The sequence below is a fragment of the Trichosurus vulpecula genome, chromosome 8 (assembly GCF_011100635.1).
Source record: "Trichosurus vulpecula isolate mTriVul1 chromosome 8, mTriVul1.pri, whole genome shotgun sequence".
Lineage (NCBI taxonomy): Eukaryota > Metazoa > Chordata > Mammalia > Diprotodontia > Phalangeridae > Trichosurus > Trichosurus vulpecula.
The window spans coordinates 254,595,283-254,620,452 of NC_050580.1; the positions used below are offsets into that span (position 1 = coordinate 254,595,283).

The following is a 25,170-nucleotide window of genomic DNA, read 5'->3' on the forward strand; positions in this document are numbered from 1 at the left end:
ATGTCCTATCTTAAATTCAACGGCAAAACACTCATTATTTTTTCCCCTCTTCCACCTCTCTTCATAGTTTTACTGTTTCTGTCAAGGATGCTGCCATCCCTTAAATCATTCAGGTTTGCAAACTTGAAATCATCATTACCCCTCATTTCCCCCACACTCAATCATAAGCCAAGTCCTGTTTATTCTACCTCTACATCTCTCAAATCTCCCTCCTCTCCATTCACAAGGCCAACACCCTAGTTTAGGCTCTAATCTCAGTGTTTCTCATTACCCCTCACCCATGTTATTCCAATAGCCTCCTAAATGAAAGCATCAAATACTGTGAAGAAATATTATATGTTTAGAAAAGCCCAAGAAGTAAAACCAAAAGATTACAACTCCTTAACTACAAACAAAGCCTCTAGGGAAAAAAGTTATGACTACAAGACTTTTACATGAGTGGCTGGAAGAAACGAAGCAAGTGATAAAAATGAAATTATAAATGAAATTAGAAGTTGGGAGGAAAAAATCAAAAGAAGAATAAATATCTTAGAATAGAAGGTAGAACACTTCACCAAAGTACTAGATTCCTTAAAATAATAAAAACAAAATAAACAAAACTCACTGACTCCATGAATTAACAAAAAATTAGAACAAAGCCAAAAGATTGAAAAAATGTAAGATAAGAAGTCTCACAAATAATTGACTTAACAAACAGGTCAAGGACACAATTTTGGACTCTTTAGACCATCCAAAAAACTATCACCAACTTCCTGCCCCAAATAACTAGATACCATATTTCAAGAGATAATAAAGGAAGAATGCAGATCTTTTAGAACTAGTTGACAAAGTAAAAATAAAAAGAATACATTGGTCACCTTCTGAAAGACAATCCAAAGTGACCACACCCATCAATGCCATAACCAAAATCCAGAGCCGCAAGAAAGAAAGAGTTCAAGGACCATGGAACCCAGTCAGAATCATACAAGAATTAGCAGAAACTACTATGAAGAAAAAAGATCTTGCAATACAATATTCCAAAAGGTAAAAGATAAAGACCGAGAATAATTAACCATGTAAAATTAAGTATAATTCAACAGGGAGAAAACAGACTTTTAATATAATTGAGGACTTTCAACATCCTTGGAAAAAAGATCAAAGCAGAGTAAAAACTCTGAAATACAAAACCAAAGAAAACACTCTTGATTTTGATGGATTCACAGAATTTTGTCAAACTTTTAAAAAAAACAATTAATACCAATACTACCCAAATTTCCTCAAAAATTGAGAAAGCACTCTACCAGACTTCCTTTTATGAGCCAAATATAGTCCTAATACCCAATCCAGGCAAAGATAAAACACAGAAATATAGACTAATATCATTAATGAATATTGATTCAAATTTGTTCAATAAAACTACAGAGATTTAGCCAGGAATCATGCATTGTGATCAAGTAGGATTTAAAGCATGGATACAAGGAAGGTTCGCTATTAGGAAACCTATCAACACAGTTAATTATATTTTTAAAAACACATCAAAAACCATGATTATCTCAACAGATGTATAATGAAAACTTTGACAAACTACAACACTTAAGTTAAAAAAACAACAAAGTATAAAAGGATCGTTTTTCATATTATAAAAGTATCTATCTAAAACCAAAGCAACTAAATTACTATTGATTAAAGAAATGCAAATTAAAAACAAGGGGATACCATCTCATACCCATTAGATTGGCTAATATGACAAAAAAGTAAAATGATAAATGTCGGAGAGGATATGGAAAAATAGAGACAGTAATGCAGTCTTGGTGGACTTGGGAACTTATCCAACCATTCTGGAGAGCAATTTGGAACTATGCCCAAAGGGCAAACAAACTGTGCATGCTCTTTGATCTAGCAATATCACTATTAGGTCTGTATCCCAAAGAGATTTTTTTAAAAATGAAAGAGGATTTATTTGTACACAAATATTCAGAGCAGTTCTTTTTGTGGTGGCAAAGAATTGGAAAATGAAGGGATGCCCATCAACTGGGGAATGGCTAAACAAGTTGCGGTATATGGCTGTAATGGAACATTATTGTGCTATAAAAAATTGACAAGCAGGCTTATTTCAGGAAAATCTGTAAACACTTACATGAACTGATACAAAATGAAGTGAACAGAACCAGAAGAACATTGCACACAGTAACAGCAATATTGTACAATGATCAACTGTGAATGACTTAGCTATTCTCAGTAATATAATGATCCGAGACAATTCCAAACGACTCGTGATGAAAAATGTTATCCACATCCAGAGAAAGAACTGATAGAGTCTGACTACAGATCAAAACCTACTATTTTTTCACTTTATTTTTTTCATGGTTTTTTTTCCTTTCAGTTTGTTTCTTCTTTTACAACATGACTAATATGGAAATATGTTTTACATGATTGCACATATATAAACTACATCAAATTGCTTACCATCTTAGGGAAGGGAAAGGTGAGGGAGGGACAGAAAAAATTTGGAACTCAAAAAAAATTTTAAATGAATGCTAAAAATGGTCTTTATATGTAAATTGGGAAAAAATAAGATATTACTTTAAAAGTGTCAATAAAAAAATACAACCAAGAACAAGAAGCAAATGTACTGGAAATATGCCAGAAGCTCTCCTATAAACACAGAGATCAGCACAATAGTATTTTATCATATGCATATACCATGACTTGTTCTTCCATTCCTCAGTTTATAAGTACCCCCCTCAGATTCCCATTCTTTGCCCCCTCAAACAGGCTAAAACATTTTTATGCATTGTTAGTTTGTTTTACTTAGGACTAATCCCTCCCTCAATCTACCCTGAATCCCTGCCCCCTCCTCCCATTTTCCTCCTATTTGAAATGTACCTCTGAAAACTTCATTCTTTTGACCAGTTCAGATAACAATGAAGTTAAAGTGTCAGCTGCTGCCCCCCAACTACCCTCCTTGTTTGTACAGTTGTCTACTTGTGCACGCTGATTCTGTGAAATAATATTCCTTAAAACCTTTCTTCTATTTATTTTTATACTCTTTTCTTAAGATCAAGACATAACAAAACCACTCCCGGGCCTTGTCTAATTGCACTCCCTCTATGAGCCCTAATGATCACCGAGTTCTGAGGGGACCAATGTTATCACCTCCCCATATTAGAGTATAAGGAAATTATACTTGTTTAATCCTTTATTATTGTTCTTTACTGTTTACTATTTTATGGTGTTTGAACTTGAAAATTTCTATATATAGCTCAAGTCTTTTCATCAGGAATGCTTGGAATTCCATCATTAAAAATACATTTTTTCCCTTTAGCATTATATTCAGTTGTGCTATGTAAGGCATTCTTAGCTGTAAGCCTATATCCTCTACCTTTTGGTATATGATATTGCAAGCTCTATTTTCCTTTATAATATTGGCTGCTAAATCATTTGTGATTTTGACTGTGGCTCCTGGATCCTTGAGTTCTTTCTTCCTGGCTGCTTGCAGTATTTTTTCTTTAACTTGGAAACTCCAGATTTTGCCTATGGCATTCCTAGGAATTTTCATCTTGGGATTTCTTTCAAGAGAAGACCATTGGGTTCTTTTTATTTTCACTTTGTCCTCTGATTCTATGTGATCTGGACAGTTTTTTTTTTAAATTTTTTGAAATATGATGGCTAGGTTCTTTTTTTGGGTTATGATGTTCAAATGGTGCAGTGATTCTTAAATTTTTCTCCTCAATCTGTTTTCTCAGATTAGATGTTGCTTAAAGATACTTTAGATTTTTTTCTATTTTTTCGGCCTTTGGACTTTGTTAAAACAAATTAATTGAATTTTAATTTTAATTTAATAAATAAATATTAAAAATTTCTTTTTTGCTTCATGGAATCATTGGCTTATATTTGGTCCTTCAAATTTTAAATCGGTCCTTCAAATTGTCCAAGCTTGTTGCTTGGACAAGTTTTTGTACCTCTTGCACCAAGCACAATTTACTAAGCTAATTCCTTAATTAAATTATCTTTCCAATTTTTCTTCCATGGCTCTCATTTCTTTTCCAAACCTTGTCCTCAAGCCCTTTCGTTCTATTTATAAAAGAAAATGTTAACTTTCTTTTAACTGTTGCTTCATCTCTTCCAAGAATTCTAGTTGAGTCTGTGCCCAAGCTATGTTTTTCTCTGGGGCACTGCTTGTAGAAGTTTTGCTATTCTTCTGTGTTTGTGTCTTGAGAAATTCAACCACCATAACAGACCATTATGGTGATGCTCTTTTTCATTTGTCCATTTTTCCAGTCTACTTCCTGACTTTGAACTTGATGTAAGGACTGGGCTCTGCCACACTTCTGTAGAGAACGTCTGGGCTGGTCCTATTGCTGCTTTCATGATCATTGAGTATTATATTATTCTAGGATGTTGGGGAAAAAGCTGGGGACGTGCAAGCTTTCAGTGTTCCCAGAATGGTCTATTGGATGCTCCCCTCATTTGAGCTCTGCAATTTCCTGACCTAGGTTTGTGTCTAGGAAAGTGGAGCCTGCTCATGAATCAGGCCCTATCAGCCATCTACAAAGTTCTTTTGGTTTAGAATGGCAGCAATGTAGGTTCGAGCTGCTGCTACTATTGCTGTTGCTCACTTGCTTGCTTGTTTCTGAGCTGAACTTCCTCCTTTCTCAGTGCCCTGTTCAGGGCCTCCATACCTTAAGATGCCACCCACGTGTATGTGCTGGATCTGTGACTCAGAGCTGGGTAATTGATGACCATAGACCAGCATGGGTCTGGTGGAACCCTAGCATAAGTCTGAGACATCCTCTTGCCCTGGTACACAGCCTCTCCAGGGGCACGAGTGCTCCACATGGCTCCTGGCCCACCTTAATTCCCAGTGCCTGTAATCCTACCTGCATATCTCCCTACGCCAAGCTGGGCTGACCCATTGTGACATTCTGAATTTCCCCCTCAGGATTCAGTCTTGTGCATTTCCTATATCTATCTAGAGAAGTTTTGTCCTGGGAATCACAGCTGCACTGCTCTTACCACTCTGCTATCTTGGCTTCTCCAGATTATGGATCATTACAATGTTGTTGTTGCTTGTTTTTGTTTTTTCAGGCAATCAGGGTGAAGTGACTTGCCCAGGGTCATACAGCCAGTAAGTGTCTGAAGCCAGGTTTGAAATCAGGTCCTCCTGACTTCAAGGCTGGTGCTCTATCCACTGAAACACTGGCTGCCCCATACATTGGTTGTTTTAAAAGGAAATAAAATAGAGAGAGAAAAAAAAGAATACAGTAGGGAGGAAGTGAGGAAGGAGGAAGAATTTACTGTTTTGTTGACTGACAGAATGAATGAAGCATTTATTAAGCATTTACTATGTGTAATGCACTGTGCTAAGCACTGTGATACAAAAAAGAAAAGGAAGACAGTCTCTGCTCCCAAGGAGCTCACATTCTAATGAGAGAAAACACATTCATGGAAGGTTTCAACTGCAAATCAAATGGAAAGGTCCTATGGTTCTTAAAGTGGAGTGGCAAAGCGAATGGGAATGGCTCTTCTTTAATGTTATTTCTAACTATTAAGATCATATTAGTTTCTGATGTTGAATTTGTCAAGGACTTTGGTATAAGAACTTCCTTTTCTAGGATTTCAATCAATGTGACAATAACAACACAGAGCAGTTACTAGGCTACCCAAGGGCTGCTTCCCAGAATAATGGCTGTAGGTGCTGAGCTGCAAGCATTGCTAATTCCAAAGGCTCTTAGGTTCTGGTCCCTGTCTCCATCAAGGTCTGAGAGGAGATGGTGAACAAGGTGGCGGTGATGGTTCAACTTGCCAGACATATGTAGCCTCCCCTCTCACTGCTTCAGCTAAGCTGGCCCACCTGCTCTATGGGTGGCAATTCATGGGCAGTTGATGGGCATGGCTGGCCCCTTCTTCACAGGAGTTGTTTCCTGTAAAATGACAGGGAGGGCTGAGCTGAAAGAGAATCAGTGATTGGAGGCCAAGGCTCCACAATCAGAAACATAAATGAGATAGCCAAGAAAATTAGTATGCAACTATGGAGGAAGGGATGAGAGGAGTAAGCATTACATAACCTCACTCTTATCAAAATAAAGGTTGAACAGATACACATACACCTACATACCCATACATAAAGATTTTGATATAGCAAAACTAAAATCTAAAGGGAAACAGAAGGGAAAAAAAAGAAAAGAGAGGGAGATGTAAGAAAAATAGTAGATTAATCATAAAGGGAGCATTAAAAAGATAGAAAGTATAAGAAACATTCTTTTAAAAACTTTTTTTCTGAGCTGAGTCTTGAAGAAACTGAAGGATGCTAACAGAGGAAGGAGATGTGAGAGAGCATTCCAGAGCCCAGGAGGTACTGTCTGTGCAAAGGCCTGGAGTTAGGAACTCAATCTAACTCAAAGTTAAATGAGGGCCTATTATGTACAAAGACTGAGACACTAGTGAGCCAAAGGTGGAAAAGACACTGGTTCTGGCCTTCAAAGAGCTTCTCCAATGAGGGGTTCAGGAAAGAGAAGTAGTCCAACACTCAGAACAAATTCTAAGACAGAGTAAGTAGATAGGAAGAGACTAAAAATAAGAAATAATTTTGATTATATGACAACGAAAAACTTTTGCACAAACAAAATTAATTCAACTAGGATCAGAAGGGAAGCAGTCAATGGCAGGGGTGGGGGGGTGGGGGGGAATTGTATCAAACATCTCTGATAAGGGCCAGATTCAAGATATAGAGGAAAAATCTGTTTCACAGGGTAACAGCAAAGAGCAGTCAGCACAGGCCATACCAACACAGGCTGGGCCTGGGAAGGCCAAACCCCAGCAAGCTAGCAGTAGGCCTTAGGAGAGTGACTGAAATGGCAGTAGTAGTTTCCAGAATTCTCAGACCACAGACAGTAAGGGGGTTGGAGATTACAGGGGACCCTTTGCTAGCACTGGGTGAAGGATTCTGTTGCATTGCCCATAAATGGTTCCAGTAATAGTCTCAGGGCAAGAAGGAGCACTAGCACACTAGAGCAGGTACTCTGATCACAATTTCAGGGAAGAAAAGAGTGCTTGTGGTTGCTCACATACCAGAGCACAGTCCAGGAGAGCAATGACCACCAGTCTTCTTAGATCGTATCACCTTCAAAGGACTGAAAACTTACAGACCCCCAGAACTAGCTCTGAAAACAACAACAAAAAAAAAAACAACACAGAAACTTGGGGCAGTGGTCTCTCCATCCCAGGAGCAGAGCCCAACTTTCACATAAAGTTCAAAGTCAATAAATAGGGAAACAAGAAAACAACAAAAAAAAGAACCTGACCATAAAAAGTTACTACAGTAACAGGGAATGTCAAAACACAAACTCAGAAAAAGACAACAAAGTCAAAACAGCTACATCCAAAGCCTCAAAGAAAAATCTGAATTGGTCTCAGGGCCAAAAAGAATTCCTGAACGAGCTCAACAAGGATTTTAAAACTCAAATAAGAAAGGCAGAGGAAAAATTGGGAAAAGAAATGAGAGTGATGCAAGAAAGTAATGAAAAAAAAGTTAACCACTTGGTAAAGGAAGCACAGAAAATAATGAAGTAACACTTTAAAAAAATAGGACAGGCACAAAAACCACTGAAGAAAAGAACTCCTTAAAAAGCAGAATTGGCCAAATGGAAAAAGAGGTACAAAAGCTCACTGAAGAAAATGATTCCTTAAAAATTAGAATTGGACAAGCAGAAGCTAATGAATCCACAAGACATCAAGAAACAATGAAACAACACAAAAAAGAATGAAAAAATAGAAGAAAATATGAAATATCTCATTGGAAAAACAACTGACCTAGAAAATAGATCAAGAATAGATAATTTAAGAATTATTACCCCCAAATGTTCACACAGACTATTTGTGCCCCGACCTGTGGTAGAGCATTCTGAGCTCGTACTGGCCTGATCAGCCACAGTTGGACACACTGAATCTTGACTCAAGCATAGTGATGTCATTTTGGTCCTCTTTGAGAACAAAGGACAACAACCATCCAACCAACCAAGACTACCTAAAATCCATGATAAGAAAAAGAGTATGGACATCATATTTCAAGAAATTATCAAGAAAAACTATCCTGATAGCTTAGAACCAGAGGGTAAAATAGAAATTTAAAGAATTCGCCAATCACTTCCTGAAAGAGACTTCAAAATGAAAACCTCTAGAAATATTATAGCTAAATTCCAGAGCCCCCAGGTCAAACTGAAAATATTACAAGCAGCCAGAAAAAAAATAATTCAAATATCTTGGAGCCATGCTCAAGATAACACAAGATTTAGCAGTTTCTACGTTAAAAGATCTTAGGGCTTAGAATACAATATTCTAGAGGGCAAAGGAACTTAGATTACAACCAAAAGCACCTACTCAGAAAAATGAGTTAAAAAAACCTTCAAAACCTCAGGAGAAAAAAATGAACATTTATTTAATTAAATACAGAACTTTCAAGCATTCCTAATGAAAAGATCAGAGCTGCATAGAAAATTCAACTTTCAAGTACATGACTCAAGAGAAGCATAAAAAGGTAAACAGGAAAGAGAAACCATGAGAGATTCAGTAAGGTTAAACTGTTTATATTCCTACACTAGAAGATGATACTTATAACTCCTAAGAGTTTTATCATTATTAGGGCAATTAGAAGGAGTATATATAGACAAAGGGCATGGGTGTGATTTGACTGTGATAGGATATCTACAAAGTAAAATTAAGGGGTCAGAAAAAGGGATCTACTGAGAGAAACGGGAAGGGAAGATAAGAATAGGGTAAATTATTTCACATAAAAGAAGTACAAAAGAGCTTTTACAATAGAAGGGAAGATACAGGGGTGGTGATGGGCATTGCTTGAACCTCACCATCATCAGAATTGTATACACTCAGTTGGTTATATAAGTCTATCTTACCTTGCATGCAAGTAAGTGGGGAGGAGGATAAGAGAAGCAAGGACCGATAGGAGGAAGAGCAGATTGGGGGAGGCAGTGGTTAGAAGCAAAACAATTTTGAGGAGGAACTGGGTGAGAGGAGAGAGAAGGATAAATGGAGAAAATTAGCATGAAGGGAAATACACAATAATCATAACTGAAAAATTCTTAGATCAATTTTCTCTGAATTTCTCAAATTTATAGAGAATTGAGTCAAATGTAGAAGAATACAAGTTATTCCCCAATTGATAAATGGTCAAAGGATATGAACAGGAAATTTTCAGATGAAGAAATCAAAGATATCTATAGTCATATAAAAAATGCTCTAAATCACTATTGATTAGAGAAATGCAAATTAAAACAACTCTGGGATGCCACTTCACCCCTACTAGATTGGCTAATATGACAGAAAAGGAAAATGACAAATGTTGGAGGGGATGTGGGAAAGTTGGGACACTAAAGCACTGTTGGTAGAGTTGTGAACTGATCCAATTATTCTAAAGAGCAATTTGGAACTATTCTTAAAGTATTATAAAACCAAGCATACCCTTCTGGCCCAGCAATACCACTATTAGGTCTATATCTCAAAGAGATTTAAAATAAAAAAAAGAAGGAAAAGGACCTATATATACAAATATTTGTAGCAGCTCTTTTTGTAGTGGCAAAGAATTGGAAATTCAGGGGATGCCTATCAATTGAGAATGACTTAATAAGTTGTCATATATGACTGGGACAGATATAAGAAATGACATGCAAGTTAATTTCAGAAAAACCTGGACATACACAAACTGATGTGAAGTGAACAGATCCAGGAGAACATATGCACAGTAATAGCAATATTGTACAATGATCAACTATGAATAACTTAGTTATTCTCAGCAATACAGTGATTGAAGATAATTCCAAAGGACTTCTAATGAAAAATGCTATCCGCTTTCATAGGAAAAAAACTGATGGACTCTGAATGCAAATTGAAGCATACTTTTGCAACTTTCTTTATTTTTCTTAGATTTTTTTTCTTTTTTTGGTCAGTGTTTTCTTTCACAAAATGACTAATATGGAAATATGTTTTGTATGACTGCACATGTATAACCAAATCAAATTGCTTGCCTCCTCAATGAGGAAGAAAGGGAGAGGAGGGAATTCAGAATTTAAAATTTTTATAAAACTAATGTTAAAAAATGTTTTTACACATAACTAGAGAAAAATAATTTAAAAAAAATTATGACATGAATGCAATAGAATATTACTTTGCTGTAAAAAATTATGAACATGGTGAATAGAAAGAAGTATGGGAAGATATATGAATTGATACAAAGTGAAGTAAGCAGAACCAAAAAATAATATACAAGAGAACAATAGAAAGAACAATAATAACAAAATAATCAAAGATGAATTCTGTGAAGTTATAATAAGCAAATTTGGCCCCAAAGAGAAGATACCTCCCCCTTTTCCTCTATATAAGTAGGGGGAACCATTGATGTGAAATATTATACATAATCTATATGTGACAAGCTACATATATAAATATAACATCAAACTTTTTGATATGTTGGTTAGTTTTATGGAACATTTTTCCGTCTTCTTTTTTATTCATTATTACAAAGAATGGCTCTCTGGGAGGGAGGAAGGAAGGAGGGAACAAAGTGGAAAATAAAAGTGATGGTAAAAACAGAAGATAGCAATATAATTTTTTGTTTTTAAAAATAAAAGGAATGTAAAAAGTGGGAAGGATGATATTCTAGCAATTCTAGATCTCAGACTGTACTGAATAGCAGTAATCATCAAAACTCTTTGCTATTCATTTAAAAGTAGAAACTTTGATCAATGGAATAGATAAACTTTACAAAATTAAAAATAATCAGAAGTAAGCAAACATAGCAATATAGTAGGATTCCAACTACTGGAGTAGTCTGACAAATACCACTGGGAAAATTAGAAAGTAGTATGACAGGTTTAGACCAACATCTCATACTATATACCACAATATGATCCAGATAGACATATGACCTAGTTATAAGTGAACATATCATAAACAAAGTAAAGGAAGTTGAAAAGGGATATCCATTACAACAATGTACAAAAGAATTATTGAGCAAAAAAGGAATAGAGAGGCTCACAGACAATAAAATAGACAACATGATTACATAAAATCAAGAAAGTTTTGCATAAATACTATCAATCAAATTATAAAAGAAACAGTTAACTGAAGGTAAAAATATCTTTACAGCAAAATTCTCCAATAAAAGTCCTATATCGAAGATGAACAGGGAATTGATATAATGTATAAAAATAAGAGCCATTCCCCAATATATAAATGGTCAAAGGATATGAACATGCAGCTCTCAAAAGAAAGCAAGCTATCATGAATCATAGAAAAAAATGTATCGAATTGCCTATTACAAAAGAAATGAAAATTTAAAAAACTCTGTGGTTCTACCTTATATCCTTCAGATGACAGAAAAGGAAAATTATAAAAGTTAGAGGGGCTATAAGAAATAGGCACATTAATGGACTATTGGTAGATTTCTGAAGTATAACCATTCTGTAAAACAGTTTGGAACTAAAACCAGAAATTCAGATATAATATAAATTAATTATACCCTTTGACCTAATGATCCTAGTCATGAACCCCAAAAAATAAAAGCCAGAGGGGAAAGGCTAATTTGTGCAAAATATTTAAAGCAACAGTTTTTTGTAAGGAAAAAAACTGCAAACAAACCAGTGTCTATCAACTAGGGAACGACAGAACAAATTATGGTTTCTGAATGTAACAGAATATTGTTGCAGTCGCAAAAGGGATGGAAATAGAGAAACCTCAGACCACTTTATGAACTGATTCAGAGGGAAGTGATTAGAACCAAGAGAATTTATATGATGACATTATTGTAAAGAAAAATATCTCCTGAAAGACTTAATGACTATGATGAAAGCAATGGCTAATAATGACTCCAAAAGATGGTAATAAATTATGCTTTCCAACCCTTGGCAGAGAGGTTGATGGACTAGAGGCTCTGAGTAAGATATTTTCAGACACAGTCAATGTTTGAATTTCTACTGAATGACCATACTTATTTTTCAAAAACAGCTTTCATTTGAAGAAGACTGGTTAGAGTTAGGAAAAAAAGTAAGGAGCTTACTGATAGTGATACTTTAAAAAGGCAGAAAAGTGTGTTAATGCATATTTTAAAAATAAACAGAAGAGAACAAAAGGAAGTTCAGAAGGAGACACAAAGAAGCAAGTTTGGAATTATCATGTTAAATTTAAATTTTTTTAAAAAGCTGTTCATAGCGAAGATTCATTATTTAATATTCTGTCCTTTTCTGTTCTCTGTAAGGGAAAATATTCATGTTTGTTAAGTTCATAATAAAAAGGAAAGTGTTTAAAGTAAAAGATAGTAGTAAGCAAAAAAACAACAAACCTTATGTGAGACATTGACAAGCTAAGTGACCTTTCACACAGTTAGTGGATTTCATATTTTCGGGTTTAAAGCAAGAAGGAACCTCAGAAGCCATCTAGTCTCATTTTATAGACAAGGAAAGTAAAGCCAAAGAGGTTAAACATCAGATGGCAAATCCTAAATTTAAACCCAGATTCTGACTCCAAAATCAGCACTCTTCCCTCAGAAGCAACACTTGAACCTGACTCCCAGACTAATACTCTATCACTATGAAAAGCTGACTTTCCATCTATAAAATAAAGACTTCACAAAATAGTTGTGAACATCTGATACAACATTTCATTTGCACCTCATCGTGTATTATTGTATATTAGTTACATGTCTCTTGTTACCATATTGATAGCAAGCATTTCTATAACATCACAATACGTTTTATATATATGTATACACAAACACACACATATATGTATGTTATCCCATTTAATCTTCACAACAATTCTATGGGAGAGGTGCTATCATTATCCCCATTTTCCAGAAGAGGAAACTAAGGATTTATCAAGTGCCTACTATGTGCCAAGCGCTATGCCAAACACTGAGGACACAAAGAAAGGTTAAAAATAGTACCTGCTCTCAAGGAGCTCACAATCTAAAAAGGGAAACAACATGCAAACAAATACATACAAACTACATACAGGATAAACTGAAACAATCAACAGATGGAAAGCACTAAAATTAAAAGGAATAGGGAAAGATTTCCCATACAAAGTTGGATTTTAGCTGGAACTTGAAGGAAGCCAGAGAAGGCAGGAGGCAGAAATGAGCAGGGAGAGCATTCCAGGCACAGGGGACAGCCAGTGAAAATGTCCAGGGCTGGGAGATAGATTGTCTTGTTGAAGGAAAAGCAAGGATGCCAATGTCATGGGACTGCAGAGTTTATGGTAGGTAAGGGGTGGTATAAGATTAAAAAGACTAGAAACACAGTGGGGGAGGGGAGGGGGAGGGTTTTGAATACCAAGTTGCCTCTCAATTAGGCAGTAAGCTCCATAAGAGCAGGGACCATGTCTTACCTAAATCTCCTCTCTCTATAGTGCTCTGAATACATTTTTGTGGGCATTTCTCATTACTGGATTGACAAATATAGTGTTTTCTGTGTGAAATTTAATCATTTCTTAAATATCTATTGTATTAACATGAATTTTAATTGAAGATCAAGTGATATATTAAAGGTAATTATAACATTAAAATGTAAGCTAGGAGGAAGTAAACAAGTGTTCAGGGTGCTTATTGTCATGAGATAGACCTTTAAAGCCTTTGCCTTTGCTCAGCTGCTTACCACTAGCCGGCTTTCTTCTTTAGGAGCCAGTCGTTCTAGGAGGTCACAGCCCAGCTGATAGCAAAGAATGCTTGACTGGCACAAGTGGCACTCGACAGCTCTTTCATCTTTCTGGCAAGTATGAGAACCCCCCCAGGGGGCTTGGAAGACATTATTTATAATGGAAATTATGTCCTTAGACAGACTGTTTTCTAAGCCCATGGTGATTCCATCATCTTGTAACTCCATCTGCAGGATACAAGAGGAAAGGAGGAAATTTTATGATTTTGTCTAATGATTTTTGCACACTCCCCCCAGAAGTAGCCTTTACCCACTGGTGTCCTGTATAATCCTCATTCAAATATCGAACATATAGCTATCTACAGCATGTCAGTATGTGTTCTTTTCCATGACTACTGACTTGGGGATTTATGGTAGTATAATACCATAGCAATGCATGACTAAGAGTAATGACAAAGATTTTTTTTAAAACAAACAGACTCACTGTGACATTGAAGTGACCCTGGGCCCTTGGAAACTATTCTACTGGACAATAAGTACTAATAGATCCTACCCAGCTGGAAAGATTTGGGTGTAACCAGTGACAAGCTGTGTGTCATCTCAAGAGCAACCTAGCCCAGAGCGGAGAGGCATTTCACTAGAAGGTGAGTGGACAGTGAGAATTATCTTTGCTCATAGAAACTCATGAATACCTAATACTAATATAGGGTGTTTAGGAGGTTGAGGAAAGAGAGTCCCTCCACAATGATGATGAAAACACTAATCCTTGAAATTCAGAAGTATTAAACAGAGCAGAGCATGAGCATTTAAATGAACATTATCCTTCTAAGTAGTCAGTTTGGCGGGCTCATTTTACAACCCCCTCCTTTTAAGGAAGTGGAAAGAGAGGCCCAGAGAAACTCAGATTTTATTTCAGCTATTCTGCTACTGTTCTAAATACTTTTGGAAGTTCCATTTTGAAAACAGTTCAGAGTCTGAGATCAGTCCTTGGCGACTGCCATGCAGAAGAGGGAATTGATTTGTTTTGCTTGGCCTCAGAGACAAGAAATCAGGAGCAGTGTGGCAAATTTTGGCTCAATAATGGAAGAATTTCCTAACAATTATAATCCAATGAACTGTTTTGTGAGGTAGTGAGTTCCCGGCCACATAAAGTGTTTAATAGGCAAAAGGTTCATACTATTCAAGCAAGACAAGAACTAGTTGTCAGGGATGCTACAGAAAGAATTTAGGAATTAAAGTCGGTCTATGTAACCTCTAGGGTCTCTTCACACTCTACAAGTCTATGATTTTATGATGATAGAATTATGGTAAGAGGAAAGCTTTCACTTCAAATACCTGCTTCAGGAGGAGATCAAACATGAGAATGAAACAATTCAGATTCATTTCATCATCTTCACAATCAAAGTCAATAGTCCTTCCTCCTGGGTGTCCAAAGTTCTTGAAAGGGCTCCGGAATGGACTGCGCATGGGACTACGAAGAGGGCTCTGAAAAGGGCTGGGAAATGGGCTTAATATATGGTGCTGAACTCGGCGACCAGGATCAGAGGCAACACTCACCTGTGAGAAAGAATTTTGAAACTTCATTGAGTACAATCAGTTTAGTTTAGTGAAAAGAGTACTAGGACTGGAGGCAAAAGGTCTGGTCAGCCTCAAGTCCCAGTTCCAACACTTAACTGGTTATATGACCTTAGGCAGGTAACTTCAACTCTTTGAGCCTCAGTTTCCTCACCTATAAGATAGATAATAGTACTTGCACTACCTGCTTCCTAGGATTGCTGTGAGGAAAGTGTTTTGTAATATTATATAAATGGGGGATAATAATAAAAAGCCTTCAGTGATGATACTCTTCTAATCCTCTGGTAAATAACATAAATGTTTTCAGACACCATTCATTTAGACATTAAGTTAATTGATCCACAATCAGTGAAGAGGAAATAAAAGCCACATGCCAATAAAACTGATAATCTAGATGAAATGGATGAATATTTACAAAAATATAAGTAGCCTAGATTAAAAGAATAGGAAATAGACTTCAATAAAATTCAATTAAAATTCAGTAAAAATAGACTTCAAAAAAATTTAACAAGTCATAAATGAGCTTCCTAAGCAAAAAAAAACCCTAGGAACAGATGGATTTACACATGAATTGTATCAAATATTTAAAGAACAATTAATTCTAGTATTACATAAATTGTTTGAAAAAGAGAGAGAAGGAATCATTCTTCTACTTCTGCTTCCAAGTTAAGTAAGCAACAGCCTAATATTTCTTCTCTCCCACACTTTCCTTCAGAGCCTCCCAGGACTGAGCCAGCTGAGCTAGCCTGAGCCAGCTCTGGCAATGCATGTGTCAGCTTCATCAACTATGTGTACACCTCTGGAAAGATACCGCCAAGGTAACTGAGCTTATCCATGGGATTCAGAATTGCTCCATTTGTTGTAACTGATGGTTCCACATATGGATGGTGTGGAGCCGGGTGGTGGAGAACCTGTGCTTTCTTGGTGTTAACTGTTGGGCCAAAATTAGCATAAACAGCAGAGAATCGATCTACACTTTGCTGCGTCTCACCTCCAGAGGCTGCACTCAGTGCACAATCATCTGCAAACTTATCCACAGTGCGAACAAAAAAAATTATGCACAAACTCCACTTTAATCTTGGCTTCAAGTTAAATAGTTTACCATTTTCATCCTCAATGAAGGCTTCCAACAACTCTCCTGAAAAATTCATGCTAAAAAGCATGGGAGCAAATACATAGGCCTGTTTTACTCCACTGGTGACTGGGAAAGCTTGAGAGCCCACCAAACTGAAAGTCTACAGACTCATCATGCTGACTTTATTGTTGTATGGCTGTGAAACCTGGACAGTATACTGGCACTATGCCAGGAAACTGAATCACTCCATTCCATTTGAATTGTCTGAGGAAGATTCTGAAGATCACCTGGCAAGATAAGGTATTGGACACTGAGGTCCTTTCTCAAGCTGAACTGCCAAACATTCAAACTCTCCTGCAGAGAGAGAGAACAACTCCAATGTGCTGGCCACGTTGTTCAAATGCCAAATACATATTTACCTAAAGGACTGTTTTACTGAGAATTTACATAGAGGTCGAGAAGAAGAAATGGAAGGACACGCTCAAAGTAGCTCTGAAGAACTTTGTTATTAATTGTGAGACAGTGAAGACACTGGCCAAAGGACTACCCTGCATGGTGCGCCCATGCCCGTATCAAGCAAAGCGGAATTGCAATAGCTCAAAAGAAAAATGAGATGCACAAATTTAGAGACATCTCCACTCCAAACGTTCACACGGACTATTTGTGCCCAACCTGTGGTAGAGCCTTCTGAGCTGATACTGGTCTGATCTGCCACAGTCGGACACAATGTACCTTGACTCCAACATAGTGATGTCATTTCAGTTCTCTTCAAGAACTAAGGACAACAACCAACCAAATAAACAAGCTGAACAAGTAACCATTTTCTGATACCCATCTCTCAAACCTCTCCAAAACAGAAATTATACATCAAAGATAAAGCAACTTCAGCTGAATCCATGGTCTAGGAACCCAGAATCCAAAAGAAAGTTGAAAAAAAACCTTGAAAACTGATGCTTACTGACCCTGGGCTCACTCAGCACCCCTTCCCCACCTCCCACACTACTAGTAATGAGGCTCCAGCAGACCCAAGGACCCAACACAGGCTTACAATAAAATCCACCACTGTACCCCAATCCTCCCTCCCTCTTTCCAGGGTGCAGAAGTTTGCCTGGTCCTCAACAGCCAGCTTGGCCATAGCTCTTCAGAAGCAAAAGCCAGCTTGGAGCTGCAAACAGGAAGCAGCAGCACTGCAAAGCTCTGAACTGCTGGCCCCAGGCCAGACAAATGAGGAACAGAGGGAGTAGGACAGGTCACTAGGACAAGCACTGTGCATGTGAGAGGCTGTGCAGCACTCGACCAAGTCTGAGGGAAAGAACACAGTATCCAGGAAATAGTAAAGACCCATTCTGACCACCCAAAAGTCGGCTTGGGCAGAGACCTAGATCAGCACAAAGAGAAGCTGATCTGCTTTAAGATCGAGCCCCCAAGGAAACCACAGAGGGGAGAGAGTCAGTAGGGAAGATAAGAGGGAGGAGGACTGAAATTACCAAATATCTCAAGAATAAAATCAAACATCTTAAACATAAGCACATAAACCAACAGGAAAAACAGTAACGACAGAAATAGGCCCCAAACAAGTTCAGGCATCTATGAATAAATATTGAAAAAAAGGAAAATTATCCAACATTTGATGGGACAGAGGACCCTGTGTGATGGAAGGAGAATATGGAACCACACACATTGTTCTTGATTGATTTAAAAGAGAAATGAGAATTTTGAGAGCAGAATATATAACCTGTACAAAAAAAATAATAAACAGAAGAGAAATATTTGACTGCAATGGTAAGCCTCACTGAAGAAACAAAAGAGAACAATATATTAGGAAAGAATGGACAGAACTGAAGGACAACCTAGGAGAAGAGAAACAAAAAACACTACCATTAAAAGAAATTATGCTGACTACGTAAACAAAACAGTGAACTTGAAGACAGGATGTGTAGAGACAACTTAAGGTCTCCCAGAAGAACACTCTAGGACCAATTACAATAAAGGAAATAATAGGAGAGAACTACCCAGAACTTCTGAACATAGAAAATGAAATACCAGTTGAAAGAATTCACAGATTACCTCCAGAAAAAAACCCAAGGTTGCAAACTCCAAGACAGATAATGGTTAAATTTAAGAATTCAATTCAGAAACAAGTTCTGCAAGCAATCAAGAGAAAGACCTTTAAAAACAAAAGAAAGGACATTCAATTAAAATAAGCTTTTTTGCACCCCCTAGAAAACATAGGAGAAAATGAAATAATATGGAGAAAATAAAATAATGTGTTTTGAAAAGCAATGGATATCAGGATACAGTCCAGGGCAACCTACCCTGCAAATCTGAGCTTAACCATACAGGAAAAAAAGAGATGGATATTCAATAATAAAGAAGAGTTTGAGACATTTTTAGAAAGAAAACAGGAACTGAAGAGATTATGCTTCTTGAACACCCTAAACAACAGAAACACAGGAGTGAATAAATGCAGCAGCTAAAACAGCAAGAGCAACAAAATAACAACAGAGAGACCAGTAAAAGACTTCGTTCCAATTGCAAACAAAGAGACAGGAATGAAGGTAGAAGTCTGGTGAAGGTAACAGCGAAGAAGCAGGAAAGAGGCATTATGGAAATAACCTAGCAACACCCTTACTTACAGGTGAATCGATGCTTTTTGGTGGGACTACATTTTAATATAGGAGGACACATAAAAAGTAGGGAGGAGAGCAGGAGAATAGAGGAATGTGTGACGTGCTAGGGTCAAATCAAGGGCTAGCAATAAAGGGAAAGTAACCTCTGGTCTTAGAAAGAAAAGAGCCTCCAGGGGAGTGGGTTTGGAGGAGGGTGTGAAGATAGAAAGGGGGTAGGAAAGAAGAAGACCTTACTTTGGTGATGGAAGGGGTTTTCATTGAAGAAAGCTCCTGTGGGTGAAGAGTAATGGTCACTGAAGGGAGATGAGGGTCTTATATTGGACGAAGCCTGGGAGGATTTGATGCTTCAAAAGTCTGCTTGTCCTGTATTGGGAGGAGAGGAGTTGGAACCTCTAGGGGCAACTGGCACCTAAAGGAATGGAAGAGCATGGACACAGGGAGGAGATTTCTAGGCAAATGTAGAAAAACAGTAGGGAAGAATATAGATCAGTGCTACATAATTAGGGATGTAGTTGGGGGAAAGTCCTACCATGGGGCACTGTCCATTATCACCATGACTATTCAACATTATACTAGAAATGCTAGCTTTAGCAATAAGACAAGAAAAAGAAATTGAAGAAATAAGCATAGGCAGTAAGGAAACAAAATTATAACTTTACAGATGATAAGGGTTTACTTAGAGAACCCTAGAGAGTCAACCAAAAAACTAATCAAAACAATTAACATCTTCAGCAACATTGCAGGATAAAAAATAAACCCACACATATCATCGGCATTTCTGTATATAACCAATAACTCCCAGCAGGAAGAGATTGAAAGAGAAATTACACTTAAAATATTTGCAGATAGTATAAAATACTTGGATGTCTACCTGCCAAGATACACACAGAAACTATATGAACACAATTTCAAAACATTCTTCACATGAATAAAGACAGTTTTTTTAAAACTGGATAAATATTGTTTATGTGTAGGCTGAACCAATATAATAAAAATGGCAATACTACCTAAATTAATTTACTTATTCAGTGCCATATCAATCAAAATATCAAAAAATTACTTTATAGAGCTAGAAAAAATAATAACAAAATTCCTCTAGAAAAACAAAAGGTCAAGAATAACAAGGAAATCAATGAAAAAATGAGGAGGAAGGGGAACAGAAGTACTAGATTTCAAACTATACTATAAAGCTGTGAGTATCAAAACGACATAGTGCTGTGTAAGAAATAGAGAGGTAGATTAATGGAACAGACTGGGAATAAAAAGATTGTTGTCCTTTGCGCTGAAAGAAGACCAAAATGGCATCACTATGCTGGGGTTAAGGTACAGTATGTCTGACTGTGGCTGATTAGACCAATGTACACTCAGAAGGCTCTATCACTGGTCAGGCACATAGTCCATAGTCCATATGAACATTTGGAGTGGAGATATCTATAAACTTTCATGTCACATGCTTCTTTCGAGCTATTGCAATTCTTCTTTGCTCCTAGAGCATAGCACCTTCTTTGATGCACACACACCATGCTGGATAATCCTATGTCAATGTCTCCCATGTCTCACAATTGATTCCAAAAGTTCTTCAGAAAAACCTTGAAAATGTCCTTGTATCGCATCTTCTGACCTCCATGTGAGCAGTTGCCTTGTTTAAGTTTTCCATAAAGTAGTCTTTTAGGCAAACATGTTTGGCATTTAAATAACATGGCCAGTGCATTGGAGCTGTGCTCTCTGCAGGAGAGTTTGAATGTTTGGCAGTTCAGCTTGAGAAAGGACCTCAGTGTCCAATACCTTATTTTGCCAGGTGATCTTCAGAATCTTCCTCAGACAATTCAAATGGAATGGAGGGATTCAGTTTCCTGGCATGGCACTAGTCCAGGTTTCACAGGCATACAACAATGAGGTCAGCACAACAGCTCTATAGACCTTCAGTTTGGTAGGTAGCCTATTACCTCTTCTCTCCCACACTTTCCTTTGGAGCTTCCCAAACAATGAGCTAGCTCTGGCAATGCATGGCTCAACCTCATCATCTGTGTGTACATTCCTGGAAAGTATACTGCCAAGGGAAGTGAGCTTATCTAGAATATTCAAAATTTCTCCATTTGTGTAACTGATGGCTCCATGTATGGATGGTGTGGGGCTGGATGGTGGAGAACCTCTGTTTTCTTGGTGTTATCAAGCCAAAATTAGCATAAGCAGCAGAGAATCAGTTCATTCTCTGTTGCATCTCAGCCTCAGAAGTTGCACTGAGGGCACAATCACCTGTAAACAAAAAGTCATGCACCAACTCTCCCTCCACTTTAGTCTTGGCTTGTAGCCTTTTCAAGTTAAATAATTTACTATCAGTATGGTAGCTGACCTTGATGCCATTTTCATCACAACATTGCTGAAAACATCATGCTAAAAGCATAGGAGCAAGCACACAGCCCTGCTTCATTCCACTGGTGACTGAGAAAGCACAATAGTATTGTCCATTATCCAGAACCCATATAAGCATGACATTATGGAACTGTCATATAATACTGATATACTTCTCCGGGAAATCATATTTTGCCATGATCTTTCATAAGCTTCGCAATTGACAGTATCGAAGGCCTTGGTCAGATTGATGAATGTTGTGTGCAGACATCTGTTCTGCTCCTGGCATTTCTCCTGGAATTACTGGGCAGCAAACACCAAATTGACCATTCCATGGCCCTTTCTGAAGCCACACTGGTTCTCAGGTACATGACCATCTTTCAGTTGAAGGATCAGCCTATTAAGGAGGACTCTGGCAAGAATTTTGCCAGCAATGACTAAGAGAGAGACACCCTTGTGATTGTCACAGGACATAGGACTCAATATGAAGAAGTAAAAGAGCACAATAACCTAGTGCTTGATAAACCCAAAGATCCAAGTTCCTGGGGCAAGAACTCGCTAGTTGACAAAAACTGCTGGGAAAACTGGGAAGGTAGTCTGGCAGAAACTAGGTATAGACTAACAACTCACACCACCTACCAAAATAAACTCAAAATTAATGAATGATTTAGACATAAAGGGTAATATCATAAGCAAATTCGTGGAGCAGGGAAGAAATTTGTCAGATTTATGATAGGAGAGGAGTTTATGATGAAATAAGTAATTGAGAGATTCATGGGAAATAAAAAGGATAATTTTGAATACATAAATTAAGAACTTTTGCACAAACAAAACCAATGTATCTAAAATTAGAAGAAAAGTAAGAAATTGGGAAAAAATATCTGCAGAAAGTTTCTGTAATAAAGGTCTCATTTCTAAAATAATAGGGAACTGAGTCAAATCTATAGTAAGAAGAGCCATTCCCCTACTGCTAATGGGATATAGGCAATTTTCAGAGAAAACAATCCAATCAATAGTCATATGATAAATCGTTAATAATAGAGAAGTGCAAACTAAAACAACTCTGAGGTACTAGCTCACATCCAACAGTTTAGCTAAAACAACAAAAAATGCAAAATGACAAAAGCTGGAAGGGATATGGGAAAAGAAGCACACTAATGCACTATTATTAATGCACTATGAACTAGTCCAACTATTCTGGAAAACAATTTGGAACTATGGCCAAAAAGCCAGCAAACTGTGTATACGTTTTTTTTCTACTTTGAGAATTTAATGTAGTGGAATGTCATACAGAAAACAGATAAATGGTTAGAGTTCGGTGGTGGCTCCTGCTGCGAATTCCCTAACTTCTTCCCAAATCACCTCCATGCTTAGGCTGGATTTGTCAGGGTGTTGATACTGTCTTCCACCTCAGTGAGCTTCTTCAGCATTTGGTTGAGCTTGACTTCATCAAACTCCAAGCACAGACATTCAGATTCCTGTCCAGTTTTCCCAGTTCTAGCTCTACAATGGCAACAGGAGCATTAATTTGGTCAAGGTGTTTTGACTGAGACTTCAAATCTACTCTCCAATTCATGGCTTTCAGACTGTTTTCCCATTGACTTTGATTGATTAGACTCTCCTTGATTTCTGTCTTGTGGTTTTTCCAGAATTTAGAAATAACTGCTGCTTGATCAGCTGTAATTCCACCTTGTTTTTTGGTTTGAGCAGTCAGGAATGCCTCTAATTGGTTGAAATGCATGTCTGCAGATGCAATAGACTTCAAGAGCCCATGCATCTTCTCCAGGAAGGGGCGGAATTCCTCACGAGGTACCTCCGGGTAAAAGCTGGCTCCACAGTAGCTCCTCGGTGATACCTGGGTGCCCATGGAAGGTGCTCTGAGCCAGGCCAATCAGCAGGCCACTCAGGGGCTTGGAACTCTCGAAATCGGCCACCATATCAACAGCTCGTTCCCTGTGTATATCTTTTGATCTAGTAATAACACTACACCTTAAATAATAAATAATAATAATAAATAATAAATAATAAAAAATACTTCTACACGTTAAAGAAAGAGCAAAAGAGCCCATATGTACAAAACTATTTATAGCGCCAATTTTTACTCTGCTAAAAAAAATGAAACTGAGGGAATGGCCATAAAATGGGGAATAGTTGAACAAATTTTTGTATATGGATGTGATAGGATACTATTGAACTATAAGAAATCATGAAGGAGATGTTTCAGGAAAATCTGGGAGGATATGTATGAACTGAAACAAAGTGAAACGAGCAGAAGCAGGAGAACAATCTATACAGAAACAGCAATATTGTAAAGATAATCAACTTTGAAAGACTTAGTGACTCTGACCAATACAAAGATTCACAATTCCTAAGGACTCATGATGAAATAATGCTATCCAGAGTGAGAACTGATGGACTTAGAATGAAAGTTGAAATATATTTTCTTTTCTTTCTTTTTCTTGCCTTTTTAAAAACATGGTTATCATAGAAATTTGATTTGCATGATGATACATATGTGTAATGGGTTTTGTTTATCTTGCCTTTTCAATGGGTAGGTAAAGGGGTAAGTAGAGGGAAAAAATTTGGAACTTAAAAAAAGAATTAAAAATCTCTGTGAGAAAGGAAGGAAGGAAGGAAGGAAGGAAGGAAGGAAGGAAGGAAGGAAGGAAGGAAAATATGGGAGGGAAGGAGAAAGAGGAAGGGGGTGATTTTCTTTTAATCTTCCCCTAGGATCAGATATGTAGGAAAAAGTCATTACACTATACATACTTTCTGAAAAAAATTAAATGAATCATATAAAAATATGAAAGAAAACTATAAAAAAATTTAGAATAGCTTATTTGCACTACATGTATAAAGTACTAAGACACTAAGGGAAAAAGACATTTGAATTTACTTTTATATTTAGATCATACTAAACATTTTAGTAAACTATCCTAAATTTTATTAGATCTTTCTCTAAAATAAGTTCTAGGGAATAATCTTCTTAAAACAAAATATTACAAGGTAATGTTGAAGGTCATCATGCACAAGAATTGGAGATTCCATGACAAATGAAAGAAAGATGGAGATCCAAGGACTATCAATATTAAACGCATATGCATATATAGATATGTATCTATTTGGTATTACTAAAAGCCCCTCAGAAGGTAGAATATTAAACCTGGCTCTGCTACTTGCCACCTACATGATTTTAAGTAAGTTATTTCCCATATCTGGGGATACTACAAAATACTATACTATAAAATAAGGAGGCTGGACTCAATAACTTCTAAGTCTCTCCCATCCTTAAATCTTTGTTCTCATGAACCAGATATATCTTTCTCCAGTGATTAACCACAGCATGGAATTGACCTTGACCTCTCCAAAGCTAGTAGAGCTGAGTAGAACTCAAATATGAGTTACATACTATAAAGCTGGAAAGCTTTCAACTATGGGCTTAGCAATACAGCATGTCTGACATCCTAAGACTAGCCAGGCTAAAGGCTGAGAGAGGCTCTTCCTACAGAAGGCTGGCCAACAGGGATAATTTATTTTGGCCACAATAACTTACAAAGAACATCTAAAGTAGGAGTGAGGAACCTGTAGCCTTGAGGCCACATGTGGCCTTCTAGGTCCTTGGATGCAGCCTTTTGACTGAGCCCAAGTTTTACAGAACAAATCCTTTTTTTAATTGTTAGTGGTAGCAAGAGAATTTCATATTTTATTATTTAACATTTTAGTTTTCAACATTGATTTCCACAAGATTTTGAGTTACAAATTTTCTCCCCATTTCTACCCTCCCCCCCACTCCAACATGGCATATATTCTGATTGCCCCGTTCCCCAGTCAGCCCTCCCTTCTGTCACCCCACTTACCCCCATCTCTTTTCCCCTTACTTTCTTGTAGGGCAGGA

At 37.2% G+C, this 25,170-nt stretch overlaps 1 protein-coding gene and 1 pseudogene across 1 annotated transcript in view; both read right to left on the bottom strand.

Annotated features, from left to right (window-relative positions):
- Window positions 1-25,170, bottom strand: part of UNC79 (unc-79 homolog, NALCN channel complex subunit) — a 291,664-nt gene that overhangs the window by 163,090 nt on the left and 103,404 nt on the right. The window contains exons 17-18 of the mRNA XM_036735956.1: window positions 14,979-15,200; window positions 13,644-13,871 (exon numbers count right to left, since the gene is read on the bottom strand). Of these exons, the coding sequence (XP_036591851.1) occupies window positions 13,644-13,871; window positions 14,979-15,200 (450 nt within the window). The remainder of the gene's footprint in view (window positions 1-13,643; window positions 13,872-14,978; window positions 15,201-25,170) is intronic.
- On the bottom strand, window positions 22,646-23,221 carry LOC118829027 (annotated as a pseudogene).